The 27,653-nt window shown below is 39.6% G+C and overlaps 1 protein-coding gene across 1 annotated transcript in view; it reads left to right on the forward strand.

The window, feature by feature from the left end:
- glb1l2 (galactosidase beta 1 like 2) overlaps positions 1 to 27,653 on the forward strand; it is an 80,320-nt gene that overhangs the window by 15,092 nt on the left and 37,575 nt on the right. Inside the window, exons 2-8 of the mRNA XM_073029761.1 lie at positions 8,982 to 9,179; positions 9,461 to 9,529; positions 18,726 to 18,821; positions 23,250 to 23,358; positions 25,165 to 25,257; positions 26,169 to 26,250; positions 26,828 to 26,889. Coding sequence (XP_072885862.1) covers positions 8,982 to 9,179; positions 9,461 to 9,529; positions 18,726 to 18,821; positions 23,250 to 23,358; positions 25,165 to 25,257; positions 26,169 to 26,250; positions 26,828 to 26,889 — 709 coding nt within the window. The remainder of the gene's footprint in view (positions 1 to 8,981; positions 9,180 to 9,460; positions 9,530 to 18,725; positions 18,822 to 23,249; positions 23,359 to 25,164; positions 25,258 to 26,168; positions 26,251 to 26,827; positions 26,890 to 27,653) is intronic.

Here is a 27,653-nt window from a genome sequence, read left to right on the forward strand (position 1 = left end):
TGTCCTTTTAGAACGGAGATGAGGAATTTCCTCAGCTCAACAGTGGTGACTCTTGTTATGAAACCAGTAACTGGTTTCACTTACCAGCAAAGATAGATACGTCAGTTGAAGTCCAATGGTACTATTTTCAAAAGTTTTATTAATAAAGGGGCACAAAAATTAAGGTTAATACAAACATTCAGATAACATGCGTCAATACTCAATCTAAAACGCAGGTACATTAATAATCACTCAGAAATAAGCTCTTTCGTTGTCTAGGGTATAATACTGAGTCCAATTGGAAATATAAAGAGTCACTCTGAAGTCTGCAGGCTTTTCCCTTTTGGTTTCACGTGTTGGAGAGAGAGAGAGAGATAAACGGAAAAACTTGCCCGAAACATCCGTGGAATCAGGGGAGCGATCTTCCCCGTTGTTAGTTAAAAGCGATCTTCCGTTGGTTCCAGCCACAAACCCCGCATTCGGAATTTAACGCACGTGGCTTCGTTCAAAATGGCTTCCCGTTCCCACGGGAAGTGATATCGTGCTTCTTGGTGTCTCCTTGGTGCGTCTGAGGGTCGTCCTCTTTCAGACCCTTCTTTATACTGCCTCACGGGATCTCAGGTGTCAATCAGGTTGCAGGTGATGCAATCTCTCTCTCAACCAGCCCACTTTGCCCGAGGGCTTTACAATGTCCCTGCGAGTTGGCACGTCTGCAGTTCCCAGGTGTCTCCTGAGAACAATGCCAGTCGCCAGCTTTTGTCCCAGTGGAATGCGGTATCCAGCACGTTGCTGTCTTTCCATTTCCTGTGTCCATTCAGCCTGTCTCTCTCTCTCTCTTGCTCTCTCTCTCTCTCTCTCTCGGGTCATTGACCCCCCTTTCACTAGGGCTCTTGCAATTCTCACAAAGGAGGGGGCTGGTATCATAACACCTCCCCTCTTAAAAAGGTTTTTACCAGCGGTTAAAACCCAGAGTGGTACAGTCTTACAGAAATTTTGAATCTAATACAATACAGAAGCTTTTCTTTTCACTACAGAGTAATACAGTTATACATTCAAGTCAGCATCTAAACAGTTAACAAGTACAGTGTCCCTTTAGTTAATATCTTAACATCTTAATATCTTAAAGTCTTGTAACATCAGACTTCAATTCAATAACCACCTATTTATTTACTGTTTTCAGCAACAAAACTGCGGAGGTGTGATCTTAGCTTAGGTGCATCTACAAAAGTTTATGCGAATACTAATCGTTTCGGTCGGTTTACTTCGCCGGCAGGTCTCCAAAGGTCTGTCTTTATTATTCACAGGCTTTGGCGCAACCCGTAAAACCTGCTTTGCTATTTAAAAAAAATGGCATCCCCATTAACCGTCACCTCTTTTCTGGCGAGTCCCCCCGTTGGGACTTTGAGTAATTTGGCGTGGTGAACTCCCGCCCGCCTCGTTCATCGGGGCTATTTTTTCAACACCATGCCCCAAACTGTCAAGACCCTTCAGGCTATTTGCTTTTAATTCCAACTCCTCTTTCAGGTAGCATTTCGAATGCAACCTCTTCACACCCCACCCTGGCGTAACAATAGAGTGGGGGGCCCCGCTATTTCCCGACTCACTCTGTGAGCGATCTGCCAGGTTTAAAATTTCCTCCTTCGACTTGGGAACTACAGACTTTCCGTTTCCTTCAATAACAATCCTCATTCCCCCCTTAAATTCGGCATTAACCTTGGCCCCACTCTCGAATACAAACACCGTGGAACTCACACTTCCCACGGTTACCAAGGTTAACCCTTTTCCTACTGAACCAACCCTATCTGATCCACAAAGACGGCCGCCCCGTCCCCCTGAATCAAACACCTCAGACTTCCCCTGAGCTCTGTTACCAGGTTCAGCACCACGTGCGCCCCCATCTTGGACACACTCAAAAGGGACATTGGCCTCTTCCAGGCTTTCAATACCCGTACCTTTTTCAAATTCTAACGTCCCCCGATCCTTCCAGTTACTCTCTAGGCAGCCCCCCGTTGGGGAAGGCGCAACCCTGCGAGCTGAAACAACCTCCTCGGCCATTTCAGCTGACTTCTCCACAGTAAGGATACCCTTCCTCTCTAAGACTGCCCTCATTTCACTCTCGGGACCATCGAGAACACCTTTAGAACTCTGAACTTCTTCAAACAATTCTGCCAAACCAGACAGATTAACCATGTCCAACTCTGGACATTTTAACAACTTTATCCGTTTCTCAACTTTAGTTCCTACCTCTAGGACCTTTCTCTTCACTAAGGGCAGGGCTATTTCCTCTCCCTTACCCCCTTTTACTTTACTGCTTTCTGTTTTACCACCCTCGGAACCCTCATGGTACAGGGTCGGTAAAAACATCTTGGCCAGATTACTGCTGGCCCGATTTAAACTGCTCACTGCTTTTCTGGACAGGCTGCGTGTGACCGCGCATGCGCGATAGCTTTGGGACTCTAGGGGCGGGGCCACCGCACTCGCCAGTCTGCGGGTCGGCATCATAGCTGCCACCGTTTCAAAAAACAAGAAATAACTATCAACATCCGTCTCTTCGAACGGAGGTACTACTCTCAGCTCCCGACTAACATTAAACTGCTCTCTCCTTAGCTCCTCCCTCTCTCTTTCTCTCCCCGCTGCCGCTCTCTCGGCTGCTGCTAACTCTCTGATCCGAATTTCATGCTGTCTTTGCCTCTCAGCTTGATCCTGCTCGTTTTCCATCTCTAACCCCTTCGCCAAATTTAACAAGTCTGCTTTGGTGCTCACCTCTAGCGCCGCCACAGTCGCGTTTTTCATAAATTCACACACGTCCATCTTTGCTGGTTTTCTGTCTGGCTACCTGCGAAACCAGATTTAAGTTTGGACTTACAGCCCGATTCACTGACCTCCCCCTTTTTTGGTGTCAAATCCCGAGACGAGAACCCCACTTGTTATGAAACCAGTAACTGGTTTCACTTACCAGCAAAGATAGATACGTCAGTTGAAGTCCAATGGTACTATTTTCAAAAGTTTTATTAATAAAGGGGCACAAAAATTAAGGTTAATACAAACATTCAGATAACATGCGTCAATACTCAATCTAAAACGCAGGTACATTAATAATCACTCAGAAATAAGCTCTTTCGTTGTCTAGGGTATAATACTGAGTCCAATTGGAAATATAAAGAGTCACTCTGAAGTCTGCAGGCTTTTCCCTTTTGGTTTCACGTGTTGGAGAGAGAGAGAGAGATAAACGGAAAAACTTGCCCGAAACATCCGTGGAATCAGGGGAGCGATCTTCCCCGTTGTTAGTTAAAAGCGATCTTCCGTTGGTTCCAGCCACAAACCCCGCATTCGGAATTTAACGCACGTGGCTTCGTTCAAAATGGCTTCCCGTTCCCACGGGAAGTGATATCGTGCTTCTTGGTGTCTCCTTGGTGCGTCTGAGGGTCGTCCTCTTTCAGACCCTTCTTTATACTGCCTCACGGGATCTCAGGTGTCAATCAGGTTGCAGGTGATGCAATCTCTCTCTCAACCAGCCCACTTTGCCCGAGGGCTTTACAATGTCCCTGCGAGTTGGCACGTCTGCAGTTCCCAGGTGTCTCCTGAGAACAATGCCAGTCGCCAGCTTTTGTCCCAGTGGAATGCGGTATCCAGCACGTTGCTGTCTTTCCATTTCCTGTGTCCATTCAGCCTGTCTCTCTCTCTCTCTTGCTCTCTCTCTCTCGGGTCATTGACCCCCCTTTCACTAGGGCTCTTGCAATTCTCACAAAGGAGGGGGCTGGTATCATAACACTCTGTGGAACTCTTTGCCACAGGCAGCTGTGGAGGCCAAGTCTTCATGTATATTTAAGGCAGAAGTTGATAGATTCTTGATTGGTCAGGGCATAAAGGATGCAAGGAGAAGGCAGGAGATTGGGGCTGAGAGGAAAATTGAATCAGCCATGATGAAATGGCAGAGCAGACTCGATAGGCCAAATGGCCTAATTCTGCTCCTAGATCTTATGGTCTCATTAACATACAAGAGATCTACCGAGTCTTATAATAAGCGAGGCAGTGTGTATTTTCATGTTTTTGTATCTTTTGCCAGATGGAAGAGGAAACAAAAGCGAATGACTGAGAGGAAAATGTTCAGTTATGTTGAGTATTTTTCCGAAGCAGCAAGGTGTGTAGGCACAGTTGAGAGGGGAGTCTGATTTTTGTGGTGCACTGAGCTGTGTTTACAACTCAATGCAATTTTCTGTGGTCTTGGGAGAGCAGTTACTATACAAGCTGTGAACCATCTGGATAGGCTCTCTTTAAAAATGGGTAAGGGTTAACGGGGGGCCCTTCAGAGGAAGTGGAGGTGTTGTTGTGTTTTCTTTGCTCCGATAGCATCTTTGTGGTTGGACCAGTTCTAGCTATGGGTAATGTTTACACCCCAGTACTTGAAGCTCTTAACCATCTCCTCGTCAGCATCATTGAGACAAGCAGGTTTGTGCTCCACTCTGCTTTCTGAACTCAATGAACAGTTCTTTTATTTTGCTGATACTGAGGAAGAGTTTGCTGTCTTGACACCATACCACTTGACTTAATTTCTCTCCTCTCTCTCTTTCCTGTATTTCCTGTTATCATTGTCTGAGATCTACCCACTGCGTACTGTATAAGCTATGTATAAGCTAACCACTTCACATAAGCTAGTGTATGTATTTATATTTATGATGTTTCATTATTCTTATTGTGTTCTTTATCATTTGTTTTTTTTTTTGTGATGCATTTGATCCGGAGTAACAATTATTTTGTTCTCCTTACACTTGTGTGCAGAAAATGGCATTAACCAAACTTAAGCAATACATTGGTGTTATCTGCACACTTGTGGATGGAATTAGAGCAGAATCTGGTCTCAAAGTAGTGAGTATATTGGGAGGAAAGTAGAAGGTTGAGGTCACAGACTTGCTGGGTACCAGTGATGGGGATAATGGTGGCCGATGTGCTGATGCCATGCCTTGCTGATTGTGGTCTGTTGATAAACAGATCAGGAATCCAGTTGAAAATGGAAGTGCTAAGTCCTAGATCTTGAACCTTGAAGATGATTTTCATTGAGATGGTGGTATTGAAAGCAGAGTTTCAATCAACAAACAGGCGTCTGATGTAGGTTTCTTCGTTAATCCAGATGCTCCAGAGATGAGTGTTGGGCCAAGGAGATAGCATCTGCCATTGTTGACCTGTTTCGACAGTAGGTGAATTGCAGTGGGTCACTGTTGCCTGGTCTGGGGGCAGGTGTTAATGTGTGCCATGACCAGCCTCTGATTCTGGTGGCCTTGAAGGAGGTGGAAACCTCAAATTGGAGGAGGGAGTGTTTTAGTGTGGTTCAGCTCTAGAGGTAGTCTGGATTACAGAAAACTCTTGGTAGATGTCAGTTGTTATCAATAGGTGGTTTATTGTTTTCCATGTTTGGGCACCTCTATTCCTTCACTTCCAATTTTCTTTTGCAGATTGCTCTCATATGTTACACATTGTATATGTAAAATATTTTGAGATTTTCGTTCTGTGAAGCTGCAGCTATCTTCTGCCATGTGAAAGCTTGGTTCATGGCAATATCCTGGCATCTTGCAGAGAAATCTAGATGGTGGAATTGAGCACCCTTGTTTAAATACATTTTGCCCTTGGTTAACAGGTGTTTTTATTTAAATATGCTGTCAAGTACATTGAAAGTACCTTGAGACAAAACCCCCAGAATATCTAAATAAAGTTTGATTTGCATATAGTGGCAAAGACAAGGGTGAGCAGTTGGTTGTGAAAACAGTCTTGGTCAAATATGTCAAGATGTTTTGGACAAGATCTATGGTCTAAAGTGTATGCTGTTTGAAATGTGTGACTGTAGTGGACTTGTCTTGGCTCTATCTTTCTTTTTCTGCACTTTGTTCTACGCAACGTTAAATTCTGAACTGCAATTTAGTTTGATCATCTAGTGTTGTGGCTGGTTTCTCCATGTGCAGTAATAAAATAACTTTTATTTTCAAAGTTCAAAGTAAATTTTATTATCAAAGTACATATATGTCACTGTATACAACCCTGAGATTAATTTTCCTGTGGCCATACTCAGCAAATCTGTGGAAGAAGACTGCAGAAGGCAACAAACTATGCAAATGCAAATATAAATAAATAGCAATAAATAATGAGAACATGAGATAGTCTTTGAAAGTGATATATAGTAATTGGTTGTAGGAACATCTCAATGATGGGGCAAGTGAAGTTGAGTGTAGTTATCCTCTTTTGCTCAAGAGCCTGATGGTTGAGAGGTAGTAACTGTTCTTGAACCTGGTGGTGCGAGTCCTGAGGCTCTCATACCTTCTACCTGATGGCAGAAGCAAGACGAGTGCATGGCCTGCATGGTGGGGATCTCTGATATGCAGCTTTCTGTCCAGTAAAATAGGATATAGACTTTAAACCAGCATGAAGTTAATCTTTATTAAAATACTTTAAAAAAAAAGTCCATTTCCTGTGAGATGCTTATTTTCTCAAGTTAGTGTAGAGCTAATTTTCAAAGTGGGTTTTTGTGACCCTGCATGATGGTGGTTGAGTGGAAAATTGTACTCTTCTAATGACTTCAGAGCTCAAAAACTTCAGTCAAACATTTACATGGTCTGACTGCAGCTTCTAGAGCTATTGCGGTATATTATCTCAGGCTGGTTTCAAACACTCTGCTGATAATGTTTTTAATCACTCAGTGTAGACTTTGCCCTGAGTTCTGGCCTGTCCCAGGTTCTGATAATATCTGTGGTGTTGCATCATATGCTAATACTGTCTGTGAATTTGTGTCCAGCTACCAGTGACTGCAAATGTGTTTAATTGTTTTCACAGTGATGGCGATCCAATACCCAATGTAATGAAATGGTGTAGTAGCTGACTCTGTCAAGCAATCCTGAGAATAAAGAATGATATTTATACTGTTTGCTAATATCATCCAAAACAGGAAGCCTGCTCCCATGTTATGAACTGGGCGTGTGGCAAGGCTCTTGCGTTCTGTGGAGGGCCATCTGGATAAGAACGAGCACACTTGATTCTCTGCATATAGGAATCTATCTGAACCTTCCTGCTTCTGAGGCAGAGGCAGTGATCTTCTGGAATAGTTACAGCACAGGAAGAGGTAATTTAGTGCACTGAGTCCACGTCCAGCTTATCATGGAGCGACCTATTTATTTAGAGATACAGCTCGGTAACAGGCCCTTCTGGCCCAACAAGCCTGCGCTGCCCAATTACACCCTTGTGACCAATTAACCTACTAACCCAGAGCAACATGCACAAAATGCTGGAGGAGCTCAGCAGGCCAGGCAGCATCCATGGAAAAGAATAAACAGTCGATGTTTCAGGCCGAGACCCTTCATCAGGACTGGAAAGGAAGGGAGAAGAAGTCAAGACTAAGAAGGTGGAGGGAGGGGTGGAAAAAGTACAAGGTGGTAGGTGATCGGTGAAATCGGCAGAGGGGGTGAAGTAAAGGGCTGGAGAAGGGGGAATCTGATAGGAGAGGATAGAAGACCATGGAAGAAAGGGAGAGGGGAGGCGTACCAGAGGGAGTTGAAGGATAGGTAAGAAGATGAGGTGAGAGAGGAAAACAGGAATGGGGAATGGTGAAGGAGAGGAGGGGGACAATTACCGGAGGTTCGAGAAATCGATGTTCATGCCTACTAACCCATCCGTCTTTGAAATGTGGGAGGAAATCTACACAGTCACATGGAGAACATACAAGTTCCTTATAGATAGCAACTGGAATTGGACCCGGGTCGCAGGCGCTGTAATAGCGTTACGGTGACCGCTACGCTACCATGCAGCCCCTAGTAGGTCCATCCCATTCAGCTAGAAGTTCATTTTACTTTCTGCTTCAATGTCATTAAAAGATCTGGATTTAAATAGTGCCTTTGCCAAAAGTTCGGAGTTTCCCAAACTAAGTATTTTTGAATGATTGCTTTTGAAGTGTTGTGGAACCAAACAAGCAGCTAGATGTACAGCAAGCTTCCATATCCTGACAACGGCCAGGTCATCCGCCTGATTTCAGATTATCGTCATATACACCAGAATGCAATGAAATCCATTGCTAGCGTGGAGCTCACTGAGTAGTCAGAATCAGAGTCAGGTTTAAACAATATACATGGTAATATGAAATACAACAATAAATAGAATAAGTGTAAAATATCAAATGGTGCAGATAACAGCAGAAAAATCCTGCCCACTCTTTAAGGTGACAAAAGCCATGGGACTCTTGAATGTATAGAATCTTGATAATCTCAAAATCTTGGTCAATAGATTTTTCACAGTCATTTTCATTAATGTTATCTAGTTATTTTTACTGTTTTGTGCTATGTGAAATTTCCTACTGTTTGCTACTTCACGGAATGACTGCAGTTCAAAAGGCACTTGGACCTTAATGCACTTTGGGAGGTCCTGAAAAATGAAGGTCTTCTCCAAAATGCAGGCCATTACTTGCCTAGTTGAATAGATAGGTTCCCAAATAAATAGCACTCGTGGAAATTGTGAAAATTACAAGAAATTCTAGTCACCACAGCAAAGTAAAAAATCTTTTTAGAAGTCGATTGTGATGATCAGATGTGCAAGTGATCGCTTTTGCTGAGTGCAGTATGTTGTGATGTTTGTTATGTAATGAAAGGACAGAAAGCTCAGTACAGTTTATTTTCAAGAGTTAGTGCTGAGCTATGCACAAACTGCAGCATATTCACAGTAGTTATTAACAATTCCTTTTTGAAAGACTTTGTGAGTGTGTGTAGTAAAATCCTTTGTTTTGTTAGCAGTTGACATTCCCTTCATCCCAAACTCTAGCTCAATGATTTGGTCATATGATCTCGGACTGCCAACAAATCACACAAAGTTGTAGACGTTGAAAGCATTTTGGCCGGTCTCAACTCATTTGTTGTCAGTGCTGTCTGGCATTCAACACCACGTTTGGACAAGCTCACCATGTGCCGTCTCCATCACTGGTTTGCTTGGCTGCGTACATTCTTTAAACTAAGATGTTTCCCATCTGATTTTAGGTTCCATTGGGTAAACCTCACTCCAAAAAAAATGCAGAGCAGAAATTTGGGATTGCAGGCCAACAAAGAATACTTTCAGTTGGAGGAAGAGAAGTTTTTAATTCTGGGTGGCTCAATGCACTATTTTCGCATTCCACGGGCCTACTGGACTGACCGCATGTTGAAGATGAAAGCCATGGGATTGAATACTTTAACAACGTAAGTGATATATATTGTATGCAAAGATTTGCTCCAATGGGCTTTTAATAACTGCTATGATTTTTTTTAATTCCTAAAGCAGTTGTGCTGGGATTTCTAGAGTGCACAAAGCTTTATGGCTGTATTTTCCAGATGTTTTAATGCTGATGGCAGATTAGGAAACATAGCCACTGTTGCTTTTACATTTTTCCAAGCCTGATTTAAGAGTGAAAATAAATTGTTCTTCAGTTATAGTGTGCTTTAATTGTTTTGTATACTCAGTCTCCATGTTCTTATTACAGATATGTTCCGTGGAATCTTCATGAGCCACAGAGGGGGACATTTAATTTTAAAAATGATCTTGATCTTGAGTGAGTAGCTAACATATTTTTCCTTGATTTTTTTTTCTAATTTAAATACTCCTCTGAAAACTTTCTTGCGGATAGGGTTGCTGGACGTTGGTTGTCTGTTGGTGGCCCCATCAGCGGAAATCTACTGTATAAACCACATTGTTGCAAGAAATGTCAGAGCCACTTCTGTATCTTTCGTCATGCAGTCTGAACACAGGCTTTCGGCTGCATTTCAGGATAAAGGTTAAGCTGGCTCTGAGTTTTTTTTGTTCCTGTTGTTTTTGTTTTAAGTCTTGGTCATAGAATGCTACGGGTCAGTGCAGAAGAAATAACGTGTTATCAAGAAATGGTTGAGGCAGTTATAATAATATCAGTTAAAAGACACGTGGAAGGGTGCTGCTCAGAAGGTTACGGGCCGAATACAGGAAATTGGGACTAACTGAATGGGCACCGTGATCGGTATGTACTTGTTGGTCCAAAGGTCCTGTATCCATGCTCATTGCCGTATGAGTCTATCAGAGATGGGCAGTCAAACCTGCTGTCAATTTGATTCTATAATTGCTTCCCTAGCGCAACTAACCAGCCGCTAGGAATTCATAAATGTGGCTGTATATTTTTCTTATGGTTGTTAGTGATGTGTTCTGCAATCATGAAATTGAGTTATAGCAAAAACAACGGCATGAAACAGGCCTTTTGGTCCATCTAGTCTGTGCCAAACCATTTAAACTGCCTACTCCCATCGACCTGCACCGAGACCATAGCCCTCCATACCCTGACCCATCCATGCACCTATCCAAGCTCCTCTTAAACTTTGAAATCGAGCTTGCATGCACCACTTGTGCTGGCAGCTCGCTCCACACTCTCAAGACCCTCTGGGTGAAGAAGTTTCCCTTCGTGTTCCCCTGAAAGTTTTTATCCTTCACCCTTAACCCATGGGCTCTAATTGTTGTCCCACTGAGCCTCAGTGAAAAAAGCCTGCTTGTATTTACCCTGTCTATACCCCTCATAATTTTATATAACTCTATCAAATCTCCCCTCATTCTCCTACATTCCAAGGAATAAGGTCTTAACCTATTCAATCTTTCCTTGTAACTCAAGTCCTCCAGACCAAGCAACATCCTTGTAAATTTTCTCTGAACTCTTTCAACCTTGTTTACATCTTTCCTGTAGGTCGGCGACCAAAACAGCACACAATACTCCAAATTAGGCCTCACCAACATCTTGTACAACTTCAACATAACATGCCATCTCCTGTACTTAATACTTTGGCTAATGTACTAAAAGCTTTCTTTACATCCCTATCTACCTGTGACGCCACTTTCATTAAATTATGGACCTGTATTTCCAGATCCCTTTGTTCTACCACACTCCTCAGTGCCTTACTGTTCACTGTGTAAGACCTACCCTGGCTGGTCCTACCGAAGTGCAACACCTCAAACTTGTCTGAATTAAATTCCACCTGCCATTTTTTCAGCCCATTTCTCCAGCTGGTCCAGATCCCGCTGCAGGCTTTGATAGTCTTCCTCACTGTCCACTATACCCTCAATCTTGGTGTCATCTGCAAATTGCTAATCTGGTTAACCACGTTATCATCCAGATCATTGATATGGATAACAAACCACAACGGAACCCGCACCAATCTCTACAGCACTCTACTAGTCGCAAGTCTCCAGTCAGAGAGGCAACCATCTGCTACCACTCTCTGGCTTCTCCCACAAATCCAATTTAATACCTCATCTTGAATGCTGGGCAACTGAACCTTCTTGATCAACCTCCCATGTGGGACCTTGTCAATGGCCTTGCTAAAGTCTACGTAGACAACATCCACTGCCTCGCCTTCATCAAGTTTCCTGGTAACTTCCTCGAAAAACACTTGAAGTTTGGTTAGACACAACCTACTACATACAAAGCCATGCTGACTGTCCCTAATCAGTCCATGGCGAGTCAGATACTCATACAGTATGTCCGGTCCCTTAGAATAACTTCTCTTCCAAAAACCTTCCCGATGCCGATGTCAGGCTCACTGGCCTGTAATTTCTTGGGTTTTTTTTTAAAGAGTGTTTCTTAAGCATTGGAACATTATCTATCCTCCTATCCTCAAGTACCTCATTTGTCGCTAAGGATAATCTAAATAAAAACAAATGTGCTGGGAAATACTCAACGGACCAAGCAGCATCTCTGGAGAGAGAAACATAAAGCTCTGACGAAGGAGAATTGATCTGAGAAAGCTGGCATCTTTTTCCTCTCTCCACCAACGCTTGACTTGAGCATTTCCAGCACTTTCTGTAATTATTTCAAATGAATACCATTAGTAGATGTTTTTTAATTTATCAATTATAGTGTTGAAATAGTGTTTGGTTTAACATTGCTGAAGATATATTGTGTAAAATCTTAATGTATCCTTGCACTATTTATAAATATACTTATGTACTGTATTTTTCAACTTGTCATATTTATTTAACATACCTAATATAATTATATTTCAATAGATTAATTTATATTTTCCGTCATGCTCTTTAAGTGGACTAGCAACTGAAAGGCAAGCCTTCTTTGAGTTAGATTTACAGTAGTTTATAACTCAAAATATGTCTTTTTGGTAGTAGATCAGTATCTGAAAGATGTAGAAGTCGAGCAAGTTACAGTTTTCAAACTGAAGCTTTAAATACTTATGCTTAATTGTTTTTGCTAATTCTCCAATAAAAAAAATCCCATGCGGCTGTTTACGATTATACAGTGGTTGATGCTGCTGCCTCATAGCATTGGTGATCTTGGGTTTGCTCCTGACCTTGCATGGAATTTCTCTCTTGAAGAGTCAGCGGGAGACGCTCATGGAGTGAGTACTGTTTCAGATCCGCTCCATAACCTTTACTTTTTCTAACCTTTGATCACCCTTATTCAACTTATTGTTACCTACACCAAAAGATTTTTGCTACTTTCTCGGGCTTATCGTTAAGATTTTATTGTGAATTTTGGAAGATATGCAAACAGAAATGGCTCTTAGATCCAAAGGACGAGAACCGGGGCGAAACCCGAACGGTAATGGAAAGAAGCTAGCTCAACCGCAACGCACTGAGTTAACTTATGAACTGCTTATGGAGGTTTTGGATAAAAAATTTGAGGAACAACATCAGGCTTTTCAACGAGATATAAAGGCTTTTCAAGATTATATGGTTAAGACGGATTCAGTAATTAACCAGCAGCAAGCGCTTATCGCGTCTCTGCAACATGAAGCGCGGAAACGAGATTTGACAATTGAAAAATTGCAACAGGATTTAATTTCGACCATTAAACTGGTGGAGACACTTAAAGCCAAGAGTGTCGATTTGGAGAATCGGTCCAGAAGACAGAACCTACGCATACTTGGTCTCCCAGACGGCATAGAAAAAGGTGATCCTTCGAAATACTTTGCTCAATTTCTAAAAGATGCGTTTCCGTCGGTTTTTCCAGAAAACCCCCCGGTACTTGACCGAGCACATAGAATTTGGAGTCGTTCACCGACGGTTTCAGATAAGCCCCCGGTGGTAATCGTCCGATTTCATTACGTACACGACAAAGAACAACTCATTCGTGAAGCTCGAAGGGCTGGGATGATTAAATTTCATGATTATTGCTTTCGTTTGGTGGAAGATTTTAGCCCAGAAGTTATGAAGAAAAGGCTGCTTTTTAAACCTCTGATGTCTGAATGTTATGAGAAAAATCTAAAACCTGCGCTCTTATACCCTGCGAAGCTCAGGATCTCCCCCCCGAATGCTCCGCGTAATGTATTTCTGTCTACCTTCGAAGCGAAAAAGTTTTTGGAGGAGAACTTCCCTACTGATACAGTTACTACTCTCCATTAAATGAGTGATTCTGATCGTGAAAGATGGTTTTCGATTCCTTAAACCAGGGTTAGTCTCTGGTTATTGGTGTAGGTTTATCCTATACTTCATATTTAAGTTAAAGTGTGTTTTCGTTATATTAATCGCTTTGTCTTATACACTTTAACTACTATACTATATTCTTGTCTATTATTTTTGTTCCCTTGAAGCTATATTTTTAACCTTTCGAAGTGAATTTTTTGTTTAATATCAAGATAATGGTTTTTTGCAAAGTATTGGTTTTGTTTAAGATGGCGTTATTGTTTCTTTTTTTTCGTCTTCTTCCTATAATGCATCGCTTATCATAGTTTAAATACTTCTTGATTTGTTTGGGTTATAACCCGATTTATAAACTTTTAGTGATTATACTCCCTTTTTCTTTACAACTCAGCATATTAAGAAGCGTAGTTTTTAGTACTGCGATCATAATTCTTAAAGTTCGGGTGGTTTTTTTAATATATCCTTTAAACACGGAGTGGTCTGCCGCTGATATGGGGGTAGAGTTAGTCTCATTTTTTCTTTTTTCTAGCCATATTTTGGCTTTTTTTTCTTTTTCATGTGGGGGTGGGGGTTGGTCTGTTTTCCTTTTTAATTTTTCTCTTATCAATTTGTTTTAGTTTTTTTACTTGGGCTGTTCTTGAACTACAAATATGTCTACAATGTCGTCACTTCCGGGTCCGCTCTTTATTTTTGTTCCTCTTCCGGGTGCATGAGTTTATAACATGGTTAACCCTTTATATACCAAAGGGATGACTTTAGAAACATGGCTCAAACCATTAACTTTGTGTCTTGGAATACTAATGGATTAAACCATCCGATTAAACGAAAGAAGATTTTCAAAGTATTCCAAAGACTTAATGCTCATATCATTTTTGTACAAGAAACTCATGTGAGGAAGGAGGACAAATATCGCTTTTTTAGGTCTTGGCGGGGTCAACAGTATCATTCGAATTCGAATGCCAAAGTTAAGGGAGTTTCAATTTTTATTGACTCCTCTATTGCATTTGTTCAACATGATATCCTTTTGGATCCGAATGGTAGATTTTTGTTAATTACAGGTTTACTCGGTAATAAAAAGGTTGCTATGGTTAATGTTTATGCCCCAAATGTGGATTGTCCTGATTTCTTTAAGTCCTTATTTACTTCTTTACCTAATTTAAATGAATATAAGTTAATAATGGGTGGTGACTTTAATTGTTGTCTAATTCCTTTCATGGACAAATCTACACCTATTCAGACTCTACCCAATAAGTCAGCCACTTGTATTAACTCCTTTTTGACTGATAATGGAGTTTTTGATATTTGGAGATTTCGTCATCCTAATGACAAAGAGTTTTATTTTTTCTCACATGTTTATCACTCCTATTCGAGAATTGATTATTTTTTTATTGACTCTTGTTTTATTCCATCGGTAATTGGTTGTAATTATGATATTATAGCTATTTCCGACCATGCTCCATTAAAACTTTCTATTAATTTTACGGATACAGCTTTAAGTGCTAGACAATGGCGATTTGACTCTACCTTATTGCAAGAGCCGGACTTTATTAAATTTATGAAGGAACAGATCGATTTCTTCTTTTCAACTAATTCCACGGAGGATATCTCTTGCGGAATACTTTGGGACACTTTTAAAGCGTATATACGTGGACAGATTATCTCTTATTCTGCTGGTCTGAGAAAACGCATTAAGAAGGAAACTCTTTTATTGGTTGATAAAATTAAAGAGATTGACAAGAAATATTCGACTACTCCTAGCAAGGAGCTTTACAAACAAAGGGTTGAACTTCAAATGGAACATAGTTTATTACTCACATCTCCGATTGAAAATCAATTAATGAAAACCAGATCTGATTTTTATATACATAGTGATAAATCGGGAAAACTGTTAGCTAGTCAGCTGAAGAATGTTTCAGTTAAACGTCAAATCACTATGGTTCGTCAGCAGAACGGGGATTTGACAGTTAACCATGATGAGATAAATAAGTCTTTTCAAGACTTTTATACCTCCCTGTATCAATCTGAATTCCCTCAGGATCATAATACCATGTGTGATTTTCTCGGGAAATTGAATTGTCCAAAACTATCATCTGATGATCTTTCAGTAATAGATACTTCGTTTACGGATGCGGAAATTAAAGGGGTCATTTCCTCAATGAATTCTGGGAAAGCACCAGGTCCAGATGGGTACACAGTAGAATTTTTTAAATGTTTTTCTGCTACTCTATCTCCTTGGCTATGCAAGGTTTTTGAAGAAGCAATTAGATTGGGGAATTTGCCTCAATCTTTTTATAGAGCTTCCATTTCCTTAATACTGAAGAAAGATAAAGACCCTACTGATTGTGCATCTTATAGACCAATATCTTTATTGAATGTGGATTCTAAGATTTTTTCCAAGTTACTGGCTTCCAGGCTGGAGAAGGTACTACCCCAAATTATTTCGGAAGACCAAACCGGTTTTATTAAAAATCGCTATTCTTTTTTCAATGTTAGGAGATTATTGAATATTGTTTATACTCCTTCACACAATACTTCAGAATGTGTTATTTCATTAGATGCGGAGAAAGCATTTGATAGAGTTGAATGGCCTTACTTATTTTATGTGCTGGAGAAGTTTAATTTCAGTCCGACCTTTATTTCTTGGATTAAACTGATATATCAAACTCCAGTAGCTTCGGTGTTTACTAATAATCAAAGATCTCCATTTTTTCGTTTATTTCGGGGCACTAGACAAGGTTGTCCTCTTAGTCCATTACTATTTAACATCGCTTTAGAACCTTTGGCAATTGCCATCAGAGAATCACAGGATATTTTGGGTATTAATCGTGGAACAGATATTCATAAGGTATCTTTATACGCAGATGATTTATTATTATTCATCTCTAACCCTGAGAAATCTATTCCAGCAGTCTTATCATTGTTGGCTCAATTTAGTGAGTTTTTTGGGTATAAGTTGAATCTTAATAAGAGTGAATTGTTTCCTTTGAATAGACAGGTCCCAAACTATGGTATTTTACCGTTTAAATTAGTTAAAGACTCTTTTACTTACTTAGGGATTAAAATTACAAAAAACCATAAAGAATTATTTAGGTTTAATTTTCTACCCTTAATTGATCAGATTAAAGGCTTGTTTACTAAGTGGTCACCATTATCTTTGTCTCTGATAGGTAGGATTAATGCTATTAAGATGGTTATTTTACCTAAATTTTTATATATTTTTCAAGCGGTACCAATTTTTATTCCGAAATCCTTTTTTACTAATGTTGATTCAAAAATTTCCTCATATATATGGCAGAATAAAAATCCCAGGTTAGGTAAAATATACTTACAGAAGACAAGGAAGGAAGGTGGGTTGGCATTACCCAATTTCAGATTTTACTATTGGGCAGTTAATATTAGATATTTGATATGTTGGTTGAAAGAATGGGATGGTCCTTTTGGCCCTCATTGGGTGAGTTTGGAAACTAAATTGGTATCTGCTTATGCTCTGGGTTCTATTTTAGGGACATCTCTCCCTTTTGCTCTTTCTAAATTGCCGAATCGAATCGACAACCCGATAGTTAAATATACCTTACGTATATGGTTTCAATTTCGGAAATTTTTCGGGTTGACTCAATTCGTGTTAAATAGTCCTATTGTATCTAATTGTTTTTTCCACCCCTCAATTATAGATCAAGCTTTTTTGGCTTGGAAAACTAAGGGATTATTAAGATTTTCTGACTTATTTTTGGACAACTGTTTTATGTCTTTTGAGCAATTAGCAAATAAATATAATTTGCCTAGATTTCATTTTTTTAGATACTTACAGGTTAGGCATTTTTTAAGTACGGTACTTCCTTCATTCCCAAATTTTGTGTCTTCAGATATTTTGGAGAGTTTGCTTGAATTAAACCCTTTTCAAAAAGGGCTTATATCAAAACTTTATAATATAATTATGAAGATACGTTCAGTGCCCTTTGATAAGACCAAAAATGATTGGGAAAGAGAGCTTAATCTTATTATTCCTATTGAGAATTGGGATAGAATTCTTCAATTAGTTAATACATCATCTATATGTGCCAAACATTCATTAATACAATTTAAGGTTGTGCATAGGGCCCATATGTCCAAGGATAAATTAGCTCATTTTTATTCTCATATAAACCCTATTTGTGACAGATGTCAATCAGAAATCGCGTCTTTAACTCATATGTTTTGGTCATGTCCGATTTTGGAAAAATATTGGAAAGATATTTTTGATATTATTTCGGCGGTACTGAACATTGATTTACAACCCCATCCTATTACCGCAATTTTTGGTTTACCGATGATGGGCTCACTTCACTTATCTCCTTCCGCCTGTCGAATGATTGCTTTTCTCACTTTGATGGCTAGAAGATCTATTTTGTTGAATTGGAAGGAAATTAATCCTCCCACGGTATTTCATTGTCTAAATTTAGAAAAAATTAGAAGTGCTGTATTTGATACTTCTATTAAATTTGAAAAGATATGGAGACCATTTATTCAATATTTTCATATGATGTAATGGCCCTGTGCCAGGCTCATTGGTTTTTTCAGCTTTAATCGTATGTATGTTGAGAGGATCGGAGTTGACGACATTGATGTTTATGTATGCTTGTGAGATACTATGAACAGCCCTTTTTTTTTCTTCTCTTTTTTTTTAGTTTTTTTTTTAGTTTTTTCTTCCTTTTTTGTTTTTTTTCTTAGATATTAGATTAGTAGATTAGTTAACTTTCATATATAGATTTTTTTTCTCTTTTTTTATATTATATATTACCTTGTTCATATATATACTATATGGTTTATGTTTTGGGAAAGCTTACTTATACTGTAATCATTGTTTATGTATTCCTTCATGTGTAATGGGAGTTTATATGTTTGTAATCCATTATTAATATTTTAATTGTATTTTGTTCATAATATTTTTAATACTAATAAAAAGATTAAATAGAGGGAATTTCTCTCTTATGACAAGAATTTAATCCATGCTCCCCAAAGACATGCTTATCAGTAGATAATTTGCTACTGCAAATTGCCCATACTGTGCAGGTGAGTTGTTGAATTTGGGGGGGGGGGGTGGGATGGTAGGGGGAGTTGATTGGAATAGGGGAGAATAAAGTGGGATTATCTGTAACTGGGTGCTTGAAATCGGCATGGGTCTAGGTGGTCAGAAGGGCTTGTTTCCTTGCTGTATGGGTACAGGTAGTGCGCAAGGACCACACGACCTGTGCTTTGAGAATTTAAACACTTTGATAACAACCGAGGATCAGGAACCTCCAGTGAGTGCAGGATGTGCAGTTCATTTTGTAAGGCACCACTTTTTTAAAAAATGGTTCAACATGTTATACTTTCTTTTGCAGGGCATATCTCAAATTAGCCAATGATTTGGATTTATGGGTAATATTGCGCCCAGGAGCTTATATCTGCTCAGAGTGGGACCTTGGTGGTTTGCCCAGGTAAATGTGGCAGGAATCTTGTTTGAAACAAAACAAAATAGCTACCTTTGCAGTTATGCAAGCTGAGGTAAAATCGTCAGAATAATACCCCAAGGTGCAATGTTCACTTAGCTGAAAATAGATTTGAAACCTCACCATCAATGCTGATGTAAACAGGTAGATCTAAAAATAGGCCGCATTTTGTGGTAGGATAAGAACTGGGCATCAGATGACCCAGTAAACCGAGAATCGAAACCTTGAGTCAGTTTAATTAAAATTTCTCCCTGATGCACTATTCTTTAAAACTGAGATTCCTGAACTTTTCTTCACTTCACACCTACTTTCCTGTGTGCCTTTACCTGGTTACATGTTTATGTTTCGTTCCATGAATGCTCCTCAACAAATCATCCACATAATCAATTTCCCTGATCGAATCCCGTTATCTTCCCTGACTTTGGGTATGAATATACAGTACATGGCATTATTAGCAAGTTTGCTGATGATACTAATTTAAGGGGTCTTGTTGATAGTGAAGCAAGTTACAATTAATTGCAAAGAGATCTTGATCAGTTAGGGAGTTTGGCTGAGGAACAGAAAATAGACTTCAACTTGGATCAGTCTGAAGTGATACAATTTTGACAGTCAAACCACAGTCAGATTTGGACTTGTACAGGGTACTGATGAGTGTTGTGGAACAGAGCGACTTGGAAGTACAAGTGTACAAATTGCTGAAGGCAACTCCACAAGTAGACAGGTGGTGAAAAAGGCATTTAGCAGGTCAGGGTATTAATTTTAGGAGCAAGGACATTTTGCTGCAGTTGTGAGACCGCTTTTGGAGTATTGTATACAGTTTTGGTCACCCTTTTATAAGAAAGATATTTTCAAGTTAGAGACTGTGCAGATGAGGATAGGGAGAGGTTGGCCATGTTGGATCTTTATTCACTAACATGTAGGAGAATGAGGGGTAACCTTATAGAAGTTTATAAAATCATGAGAGGTATAAAGAAGGTGGATGATCATAGGCTTTTCCCCAGGGTTGAGAGTCCAAAACTAGAGGGCAAAGGTACAAGATAAGAGAGGAGACATTTAAAAGTGACCTGAAATATAATTTTTTTACATAGAATGAGCTCCCAGAGGAAATGGTAGAGATGGGTAAAATTGCAGCATTTAAGAGGTATTTGGATAGATACAGTACGTAGAGGGGAGGTCTTTCGATAGTTATGGCCTAGCAGGGAGGCTGCTGTAGTTGGCATCAAGCAGTTGGGCTGAAGGAATTGTTTCCACACTGGGTATTATTGTCTCTGCTCCCTGAACACCCTACTCTCGGCTCAGTTCCAAAAATACCTTCTAATTCTGCCATTGCAGGATTATGTACACACAATTAGCAAACTACTGGATCAAAGCTACTGAAAAATGTATAGAAATGTAGAAATTCTATATCCATCTGTATAAAATATGTATAGTCTAATATTGTTGGTAGAAAGGAGCCATATCCTTTCTGTTTCGGTTATACACTTATTCTTCTCTTCAGAGAGAATAATTCTCTTTTGAAATGTATTTGCAACATTAGCAAGAACATTCTTGTATTATAAAGAGTAATGCTGAAAGTTTAGTTGAAGGCAGTAGAAGAAGAACTCGTGCAAGACTAAGTAGTGGAGATGGAGATAATAAAAAATCACAAACGAGAAAATCTGTAGGTGCTGGAAATCCGAGAAGCACACACAAAATGCTGGAGGAACTCAGCAGGCCAGGCAGCATCTATGGAAAAGAGTACAGTCGACATTTCTGACCGAGACCCAGAATGTCGACCGTCTCCCATGGGGATGAATAAAGTATCTATCTATCTATCTTTTCCATAGATGCTGCCTGGCCTGCTGAGTTCCTCCTGCATTTTGCGTCTGCTGTTTTAATAACAAAAGATGAGTTCTATAATTGCGTAGCATGGCAATGGACCATTTGGCCCAACTCATCTATGCTGACTAGTGAGCATCCTTCCATGTTGACCCATTGCTCAGCACTTGGCCCATAACCTTCTTTGACAAAGTGATTCATGTGCTTATCTACACATTTCTAAATGCTTAGAGGTTGAATTGGTAAGCTTTTGAACCAAAGTATTTCTTTGTGTTTACTTCAATGTTTTGGTTGGTGTCACAGAAGTTTTTTCTTTTATGGATATCAATTGTATAAGTACACCCTATTCTCGTTATATGCGTCTCCAGACAATGCAGATTCACAGTTATGCGTAAAACCTATTTCTACCAACTTCCCCTTATATGCGTCCAAAACTCACAGTTATGCGAGGCTGTTGGGACGAGAAGCACCACTTTCCAGCCAATACAATTCACGTGCGCACGCCTCACAGTCTCACTCCCGCCAGTCTTGCATTGGTTTTAGCAGTGTGTGTGGATGTGCGATCTTGCGCACTTAAATTTTTGTTGTTGTTACCTACGGTGCACTGATTTTGTGCTTGAAATATTTAACTGTGCCTCCTAAGCTTTAGTAAAATAGAGGGCTATAGGTAAGCCTAGTAATTTCTAAGGTAGGGACATGTTCGACACAAGTTTGTGGGCTGAAGGGCCTGTATTGCGCTGTAGGTTTTCTATGTTTCTATGTTTTTAAGCATTCTATGTCAAGTCCTGGGCCGTCAACCAAGCGGCAGAAAACCGCTTTAACACTTGAAAAAAAGTTGGAAGCTATAAACAGGGCCGCGTCAGGTGAAGGTAACACAGCTCTGGGATGCTACTTTGGCCTGGGTGAGTCCACAATCAGAAGCATAAAGAAAAATGCTGAGAAAATAAAAAGTGCAGTGATTGATTCATCACAAGTGTCTTCAAAGATTGTTACCAAAGTGCGTCACTCGATTATGACAAAAATGGAGAAAATGTTGAGTTTGTACATTGAGCATGAAACAAAAAAACAACACTCAGTTCCGATCATCTTCGTGTGAAAGCTTTGGAAATTTATGGTCGCCTTTGTTCACTGGCTAGTGAGGAAGTGTCAAGTGATATTGTTAGCTTTAATTCAAATAGGGGGTGGTTTTCTAAGTTTGTTAATCGTCACAGGCTTCACAACTTAGCTGTGTGTGGTGAGCAAGCTAGTGCTGACCACGAAGCTGCTGAACGCTACCCTTTGCAGTTGCGGGCCATGATAGCTGAGTTAGGCATCACACCAAAGCAGGTGTTTAATGCAGACTAGACCGGGCATTTTTTTGGAAGTGTATGCCGAAACACACTTACATAAGTAAGGATGAAAAGACTGCGTCAGGTTTCAAGGTTAGTTTCTCAGCTAACAGGAAACCATGGATCACTAGTCAAATCTTTGAATATTGGCTTGCTAAATCACTCATCTCCCGGAGCCAACACACCTGCCATTGTTGGTGAATACTGTACACCCTAGTATGTTAACTTTCTATGATTTATTACATTGAATATTACCTTAAATTGATGAAATATAATATGAATGTTGCCTTGTGGTACTGCTTTTGTGTCGTATTGGTATGAAAATGTGGATAAATTACAGATAAAACATATTTAAGAAGCCTTCCGGAACGCATCCCTATTTTCTCCATTTAAATAATCATTCACATTATGAGTTTCCACACTATGCGTCGACTGCGAGGAACGTATCCCCTGCATATAACGAGGATAGGATGTAATCATATTTTCTAAATACATTCATTTATATAAGGAATAGTTAAAATTAGTCAAAGTAATAATAATTATGAGCTATAAATTTTACTAGAAAAGTTTATTATATGGTCCTATGCCAATATTGTAATTTCCATATGTGGCCCTGAGTCTCGTAGTACATTGAGAGTATTACTTCACGTGCTGCAAGTTTGCATATCATTTGCAAGAATTTACTATGTAGATTATATGTACAAAGGATACATTTGACTGTGTCAGACTCGGTGTACTGATTGCACTGGAACTGATCCATTCCAACCAGCGAGCACCCTTCCATATGAAGGATCTCTGCCCAAAAAGTCGACTGTTTATTTATTTCCATGGATGCTGCCTTACCTGCTCAGTTCCTGCTGCATTTTATGTGTATTATTCTGGATTTCCAGCATCTGCAGAATCTTTTGTGTTAGTAACTAGAATTATAGATTCAGGTCACTGATAACTGGCTGTGTTAGCACTAACATAACTTTAAAAAAAAGACTCATTGTATTTGATTATGGCTCTTAGAACCTTATTTAAATAAAAATCAACAGGCTGTCTTTAAGTGTTAACAATTTTCCAGTAGTGGAATCCTATGCTGGACTGCTCTCCATATTTTGACTGCTATAATTATATTTGATTTTATTATGTTAATAGATATGGGGGAATATATAGATTCTTTATGTTTAAGTGTATTAATGCTGAGGGGAAAAAGCATGGGTCATTGGAAATTCTGATCAGTATGTGATATTTAATTTTACTTATTATCTGATCCTTTTGCTTTTAGTTGGCTGCTCAGAGACAAGAACATGAAACTGCGCACAACTTATCCTGGGTTTACTGATGCAGTAGATGCTTTTTTCAATGTGCTAATTCCTAAAGTCCTCCCCTTTCAGGTGAGTCAGACCAGTTCACTAAGTTTGCTACTCTGTGGATGTTCAGCATCTCTAAGAAATGTGGTTTATTTTGTAATAATTGGACAGATTCTTCTATCACTACCAACTTGGCAGATTGTTTCTCTGACAAATGATATTTGATGTGCCCCATCTAAGCTTGATTTCCAACCTGTAGGTCTGTTGGTATTGTAAAAGAACATTTAGATGATGAACATCACTGGATTGGTTTCCTATACCTTAGGTTTATACTGAACACTGCAATTTTAAAGTTAATTATGTTAAGGCAGAAGTCATGTGACAGTATTCAGTATTCCTCATTCCTTTGTAAGGATTTTTTTCTTTATGCAAAGCTTTATGGCATATGAAAATTTATGTTCGTTGATGACAACAGCCAAAATTTGGTGCAGTGCATGAGTTGTGCCAACAGCACCCCATCTAGGATTAGAACTTAGACATGCTGCTTTTGAACCAAAAACATTTCTTATTTATTGAGAGATACAATACAGAATAGTACTTTCTTGCCTTTCAGCCCCCAACAACCATGATCTAACCTTAACCTAATTGCAGAACAATTTACTATGACCAATTAACCAACCCCATATATCTTTGGACTGTGGGAGGGAACCCATGCATTGCACGGGGAAGGCGTACCAACTCCTTGCAGAGGATGCCGGGATTGAACTCTGAACTCTGACGCCCCGAGCTGTAATAGCATCATGCTAACTGCTACACTACAGGGGTGCCCAAAAAAGGCCCATATCTGGCCTTTAGCTTAATGCTGGGATAGTTGGGTTCTGCAGAGTGGCCCAATTCACTTGCGTGTCGGAAGCAGTTTAAAAAGGTGAGCAGTCCAAAAGGACAGTAGAAGGTGGGCCTCGGGATCCACCAGCTGAGGACTGATCAGCACCCATTGATCGCTGTGCCGATTGAGTTGGCTGTAAAACAGAGCCCAGAGCATGGCTTGCCCACAGAACTGCAAAGTTTGCTGTTGTATGGAGTAACCTGAGACATGGGGTTGACTCAGGAATGACTCGGTCCTTCGTGCTCTTAGAAACATCAGCAGAAACATTTAAAAATAGTGACTGAGAATGCAGATTTAGAGTAAATAAAGGAATGAACCATTAATGAGGCCATGGGAAATTAGCTGCATTTGCCAATTCTTGCATGTACAGCAACACTTGCTAGTAGTGTTTGCATTTGAATATTTTCTCATCTAGCCTTTCACTCTCTCAACCTTCCATGAGACCCATCTTGGAACCCAGATGTTTGAACAAACCTTTTTTGTCCACCTTTCCGATATCTCCTTCTTTGGATTCTAATCCATTTATTTAGTTGTTGTGATGTGCACAATTTTTAGAGGCACATCTACATGGTAAATACACACATGATTTACTAATGTTCTCCAAGAAAGGGAGCATAATATCTTTAATTCTTTGTGCCTACAAATGACCCCAGTCCTTCTCTAATGTCTAGTTCAGTTAACTACTCAATTGCATTCAGTTGCTATTGGTGATGTACCACAGGCTTCTCAGTGCAAATTTGGATGGGCAGCGAGTCAAACTACATTCTGAGAAAGGTCAAGAATAGCTCAGACTTGGCTGTGAAAGTGGTACTAGAGCTATTGTTTACTGATGCTCCCTACCTAACCTTACTAGCTGAAGGATAGTCAGTCGAACAAAGCATTGGCAAATGTCCCCAGTGAGAGATCAACACCTCCCGGGATGTAGAGAATTGAAGAAAATAAATAAAACAGGAATAAGTAAGTGAAATTAGAGCAGGTTCTGACCCTGTGTTTTTGATTTGTAGTACAAACGGGGAGGTCCAATTATTGCTGTACAAGTAGAAAATGAATATGGTGGCTACGCCAAAGATGATAAGTACATGGAATATGTAAAGGAGGTAATAATGTTTTTTTAATGTTTTAGAATGAAAGTATATCTTAGTGTGATTTAAGTCAGCTTCTTCCACCAGGCCATCAGACTGATTAACTCATGCTGATTTGAGTGTATTTCTATGTTACACTGACTGTTCTATTTATTATAAATTACTATGATTGCATGCTTAGACAGAGACATAATGTAAAGATTTTTACTCCTCATGTATGTGAAGGATGTAAGAAATAGTCAATTCAATTCAAGTATTGTCCCTCTTTCTTCACTTTGTTAATGATTGGGCAGGAAAGATTGGCATTCCCTGAAATTCTGATAATTCTGCCTGGAAGAAATTTCTGAAAAGGGTGCAGGATAACCTTTAGTAACTCACTTTTACCTCTGTTCTTTGTTTTCTTGTTTTCTTATCATTGACTAAAATATTTTAGTGTCAGCGACCAATATCATTTATTGTTGCAAGTTTCTAGTAGGCTTTGTGGATTTTTGCTAAATAGAATAAAGAAACATAACTATGATATAGCACAAATCTAGCTCTTGGCATTCTTGCCATTCCCAGCCTATGCAGCAGCAGTATCTGCATGGAAGAAAGGTCTGCTATATCTTACCTCAAAAACTCTATAGACGCTATATCCGTAGGGTTGTCATGAGTTGACGACAACTTGACAGCACTCAACAACAACAGTACCTCTTCTCTAAGTTTGTTTTGGGTCACTTTACCCACACACATTCCATGCTGATGCACAGGACAAAGTGTAACTTGCCACTTGAGAATTTCTCGGAGACTATATATGAGCTTCGAAAACAACTGAGGCTGAAACGGTGGTTATTTTACTTTGCATCTATTCTGTGCGCCATTCTTTCAAGACCTAGTTAGCAGTATTTACAATCAGTGCAAAATATATTTCTGTTTAATCCTGAAAGGCCTTGTTGAGCAGAGGAATAGTGGAATTATTGATGACTTCTGACAACAAGGATGGATTAAGCAAAGGATCCATTGCAGGAGGTAAGCACTAACATGGGGATTAGGGTGATGAATAATATCGTAAAGTTTTAATAATTATTGTGCAGGGATTACAAGGTAGAAGGTAAATCATACCTCCACTGTTATGTATGAAATGGCTTCAGTTAATTTTTCTTTGAGAAATTAGAAAACAATTTTTAATTTGCAAACTACCAGGCTCATTCCAAAATGTATTGAAGCAGCAAAGTATAATGTCCTAAACATGATGTTCCTAATTGCTCATTTAAATCAGCTTTGCCCAGGTACTCTTTCATGTTGACAACAATTATCATGCAACTGTATGTGGGGTCTGTGCATATAAGATTAGAAATACGGAGATTTTATGCAGAAAGCAGGTGTACGCGAGAAGATGATTGTGAAGCTACCTTTAATGAAGGAACAAGAGAAATGAATTTCTTTAGGCCAACTTAGACCAACTCATTCTCACCACTTGTAATCTAAATTGTCTTGCCTAGCCAGCTACATTCAGTATTGTTGCGCTGCAAAGTATTTGTAAAAGTGAATTTCTTCTTTGTGTGATTGCTGTTGACAACACTAATACATTTTGATACCTTTATAGCTTTACCAACTTTCAACTTTCAGAAGCTGGAAACTGGACTAGCATTAACGAAAGATCTGGACGTAAGATTTTTTTCAGTATGTCTTTGGACATATCTTAAGTCGTGCTTAGTTATTGACAGGTATAATTTATGAAGGTCAGATTTAAAATGAAACTACAATAGCTGGAAATCTGAAATACAAACAAAATGTTGGGAATGCTCAGCACATCAGGCAGCATTCGTGTGAAGAGAAACAAAGTTGAGAATTCACACTGCAGATCCTTTGTCAGAACATAGAAACAGAAAATAGGTGCAGGAGAAGGCCATTCGGCCCTTTGAGCCTGCATCGCCATTCAGTATGATCATGACTGATTATCCATCTCAGAACCCTGTACCTGCTTTCTCTCCATACCCCCGATCCCTTTAGCCACAAGGGCCATATCTAACTTCCTCTTAAATATAGCCAATGAACCGGCCTCAACTGTTTCCTGTGGCAGAGAATTCCACAGATTCACCACTCTCTGTGTGAAGAAGTTTTTCCTCATCTCGGTCCTAAAAGGCTTCCCCTTTATCCTTAAACTGTGACCCCTCGTTCTGGACTTCCCCAACATCGGAAACAATCTTCCTACATCTAGCCTGTCCAATCCCTTTAGAATTTTATATGTTTCTATAAGATCCCCCCTCAATCTTCTAAATTCAAGAACAGACAAGGAAAGAAAGTAAACTTGTGTCAAGCTGCATGGAGGGGTGAGCAGGGGTGGATAGAATGATGGGAATATCTGAGAGGCCAAGGTTGCCATGGGAATGTGCTGTAAATAAGGTCATGATGGATGCATTAATAGGAGC

This window comes from Hemitrygon akajei, chromosome 26 (assembly GCF_048418815.1).
Source record: "Hemitrygon akajei chromosome 26, sHemAka1.3, whole genome shotgun sequence".
Classification (NCBI taxonomy): domain Eukaryota; kingdom Metazoa; phylum Chordata; class Chondrichthyes; order Myliobatiformes; family Dasyatidae; genus Hemitrygon; species Hemitrygon akajei.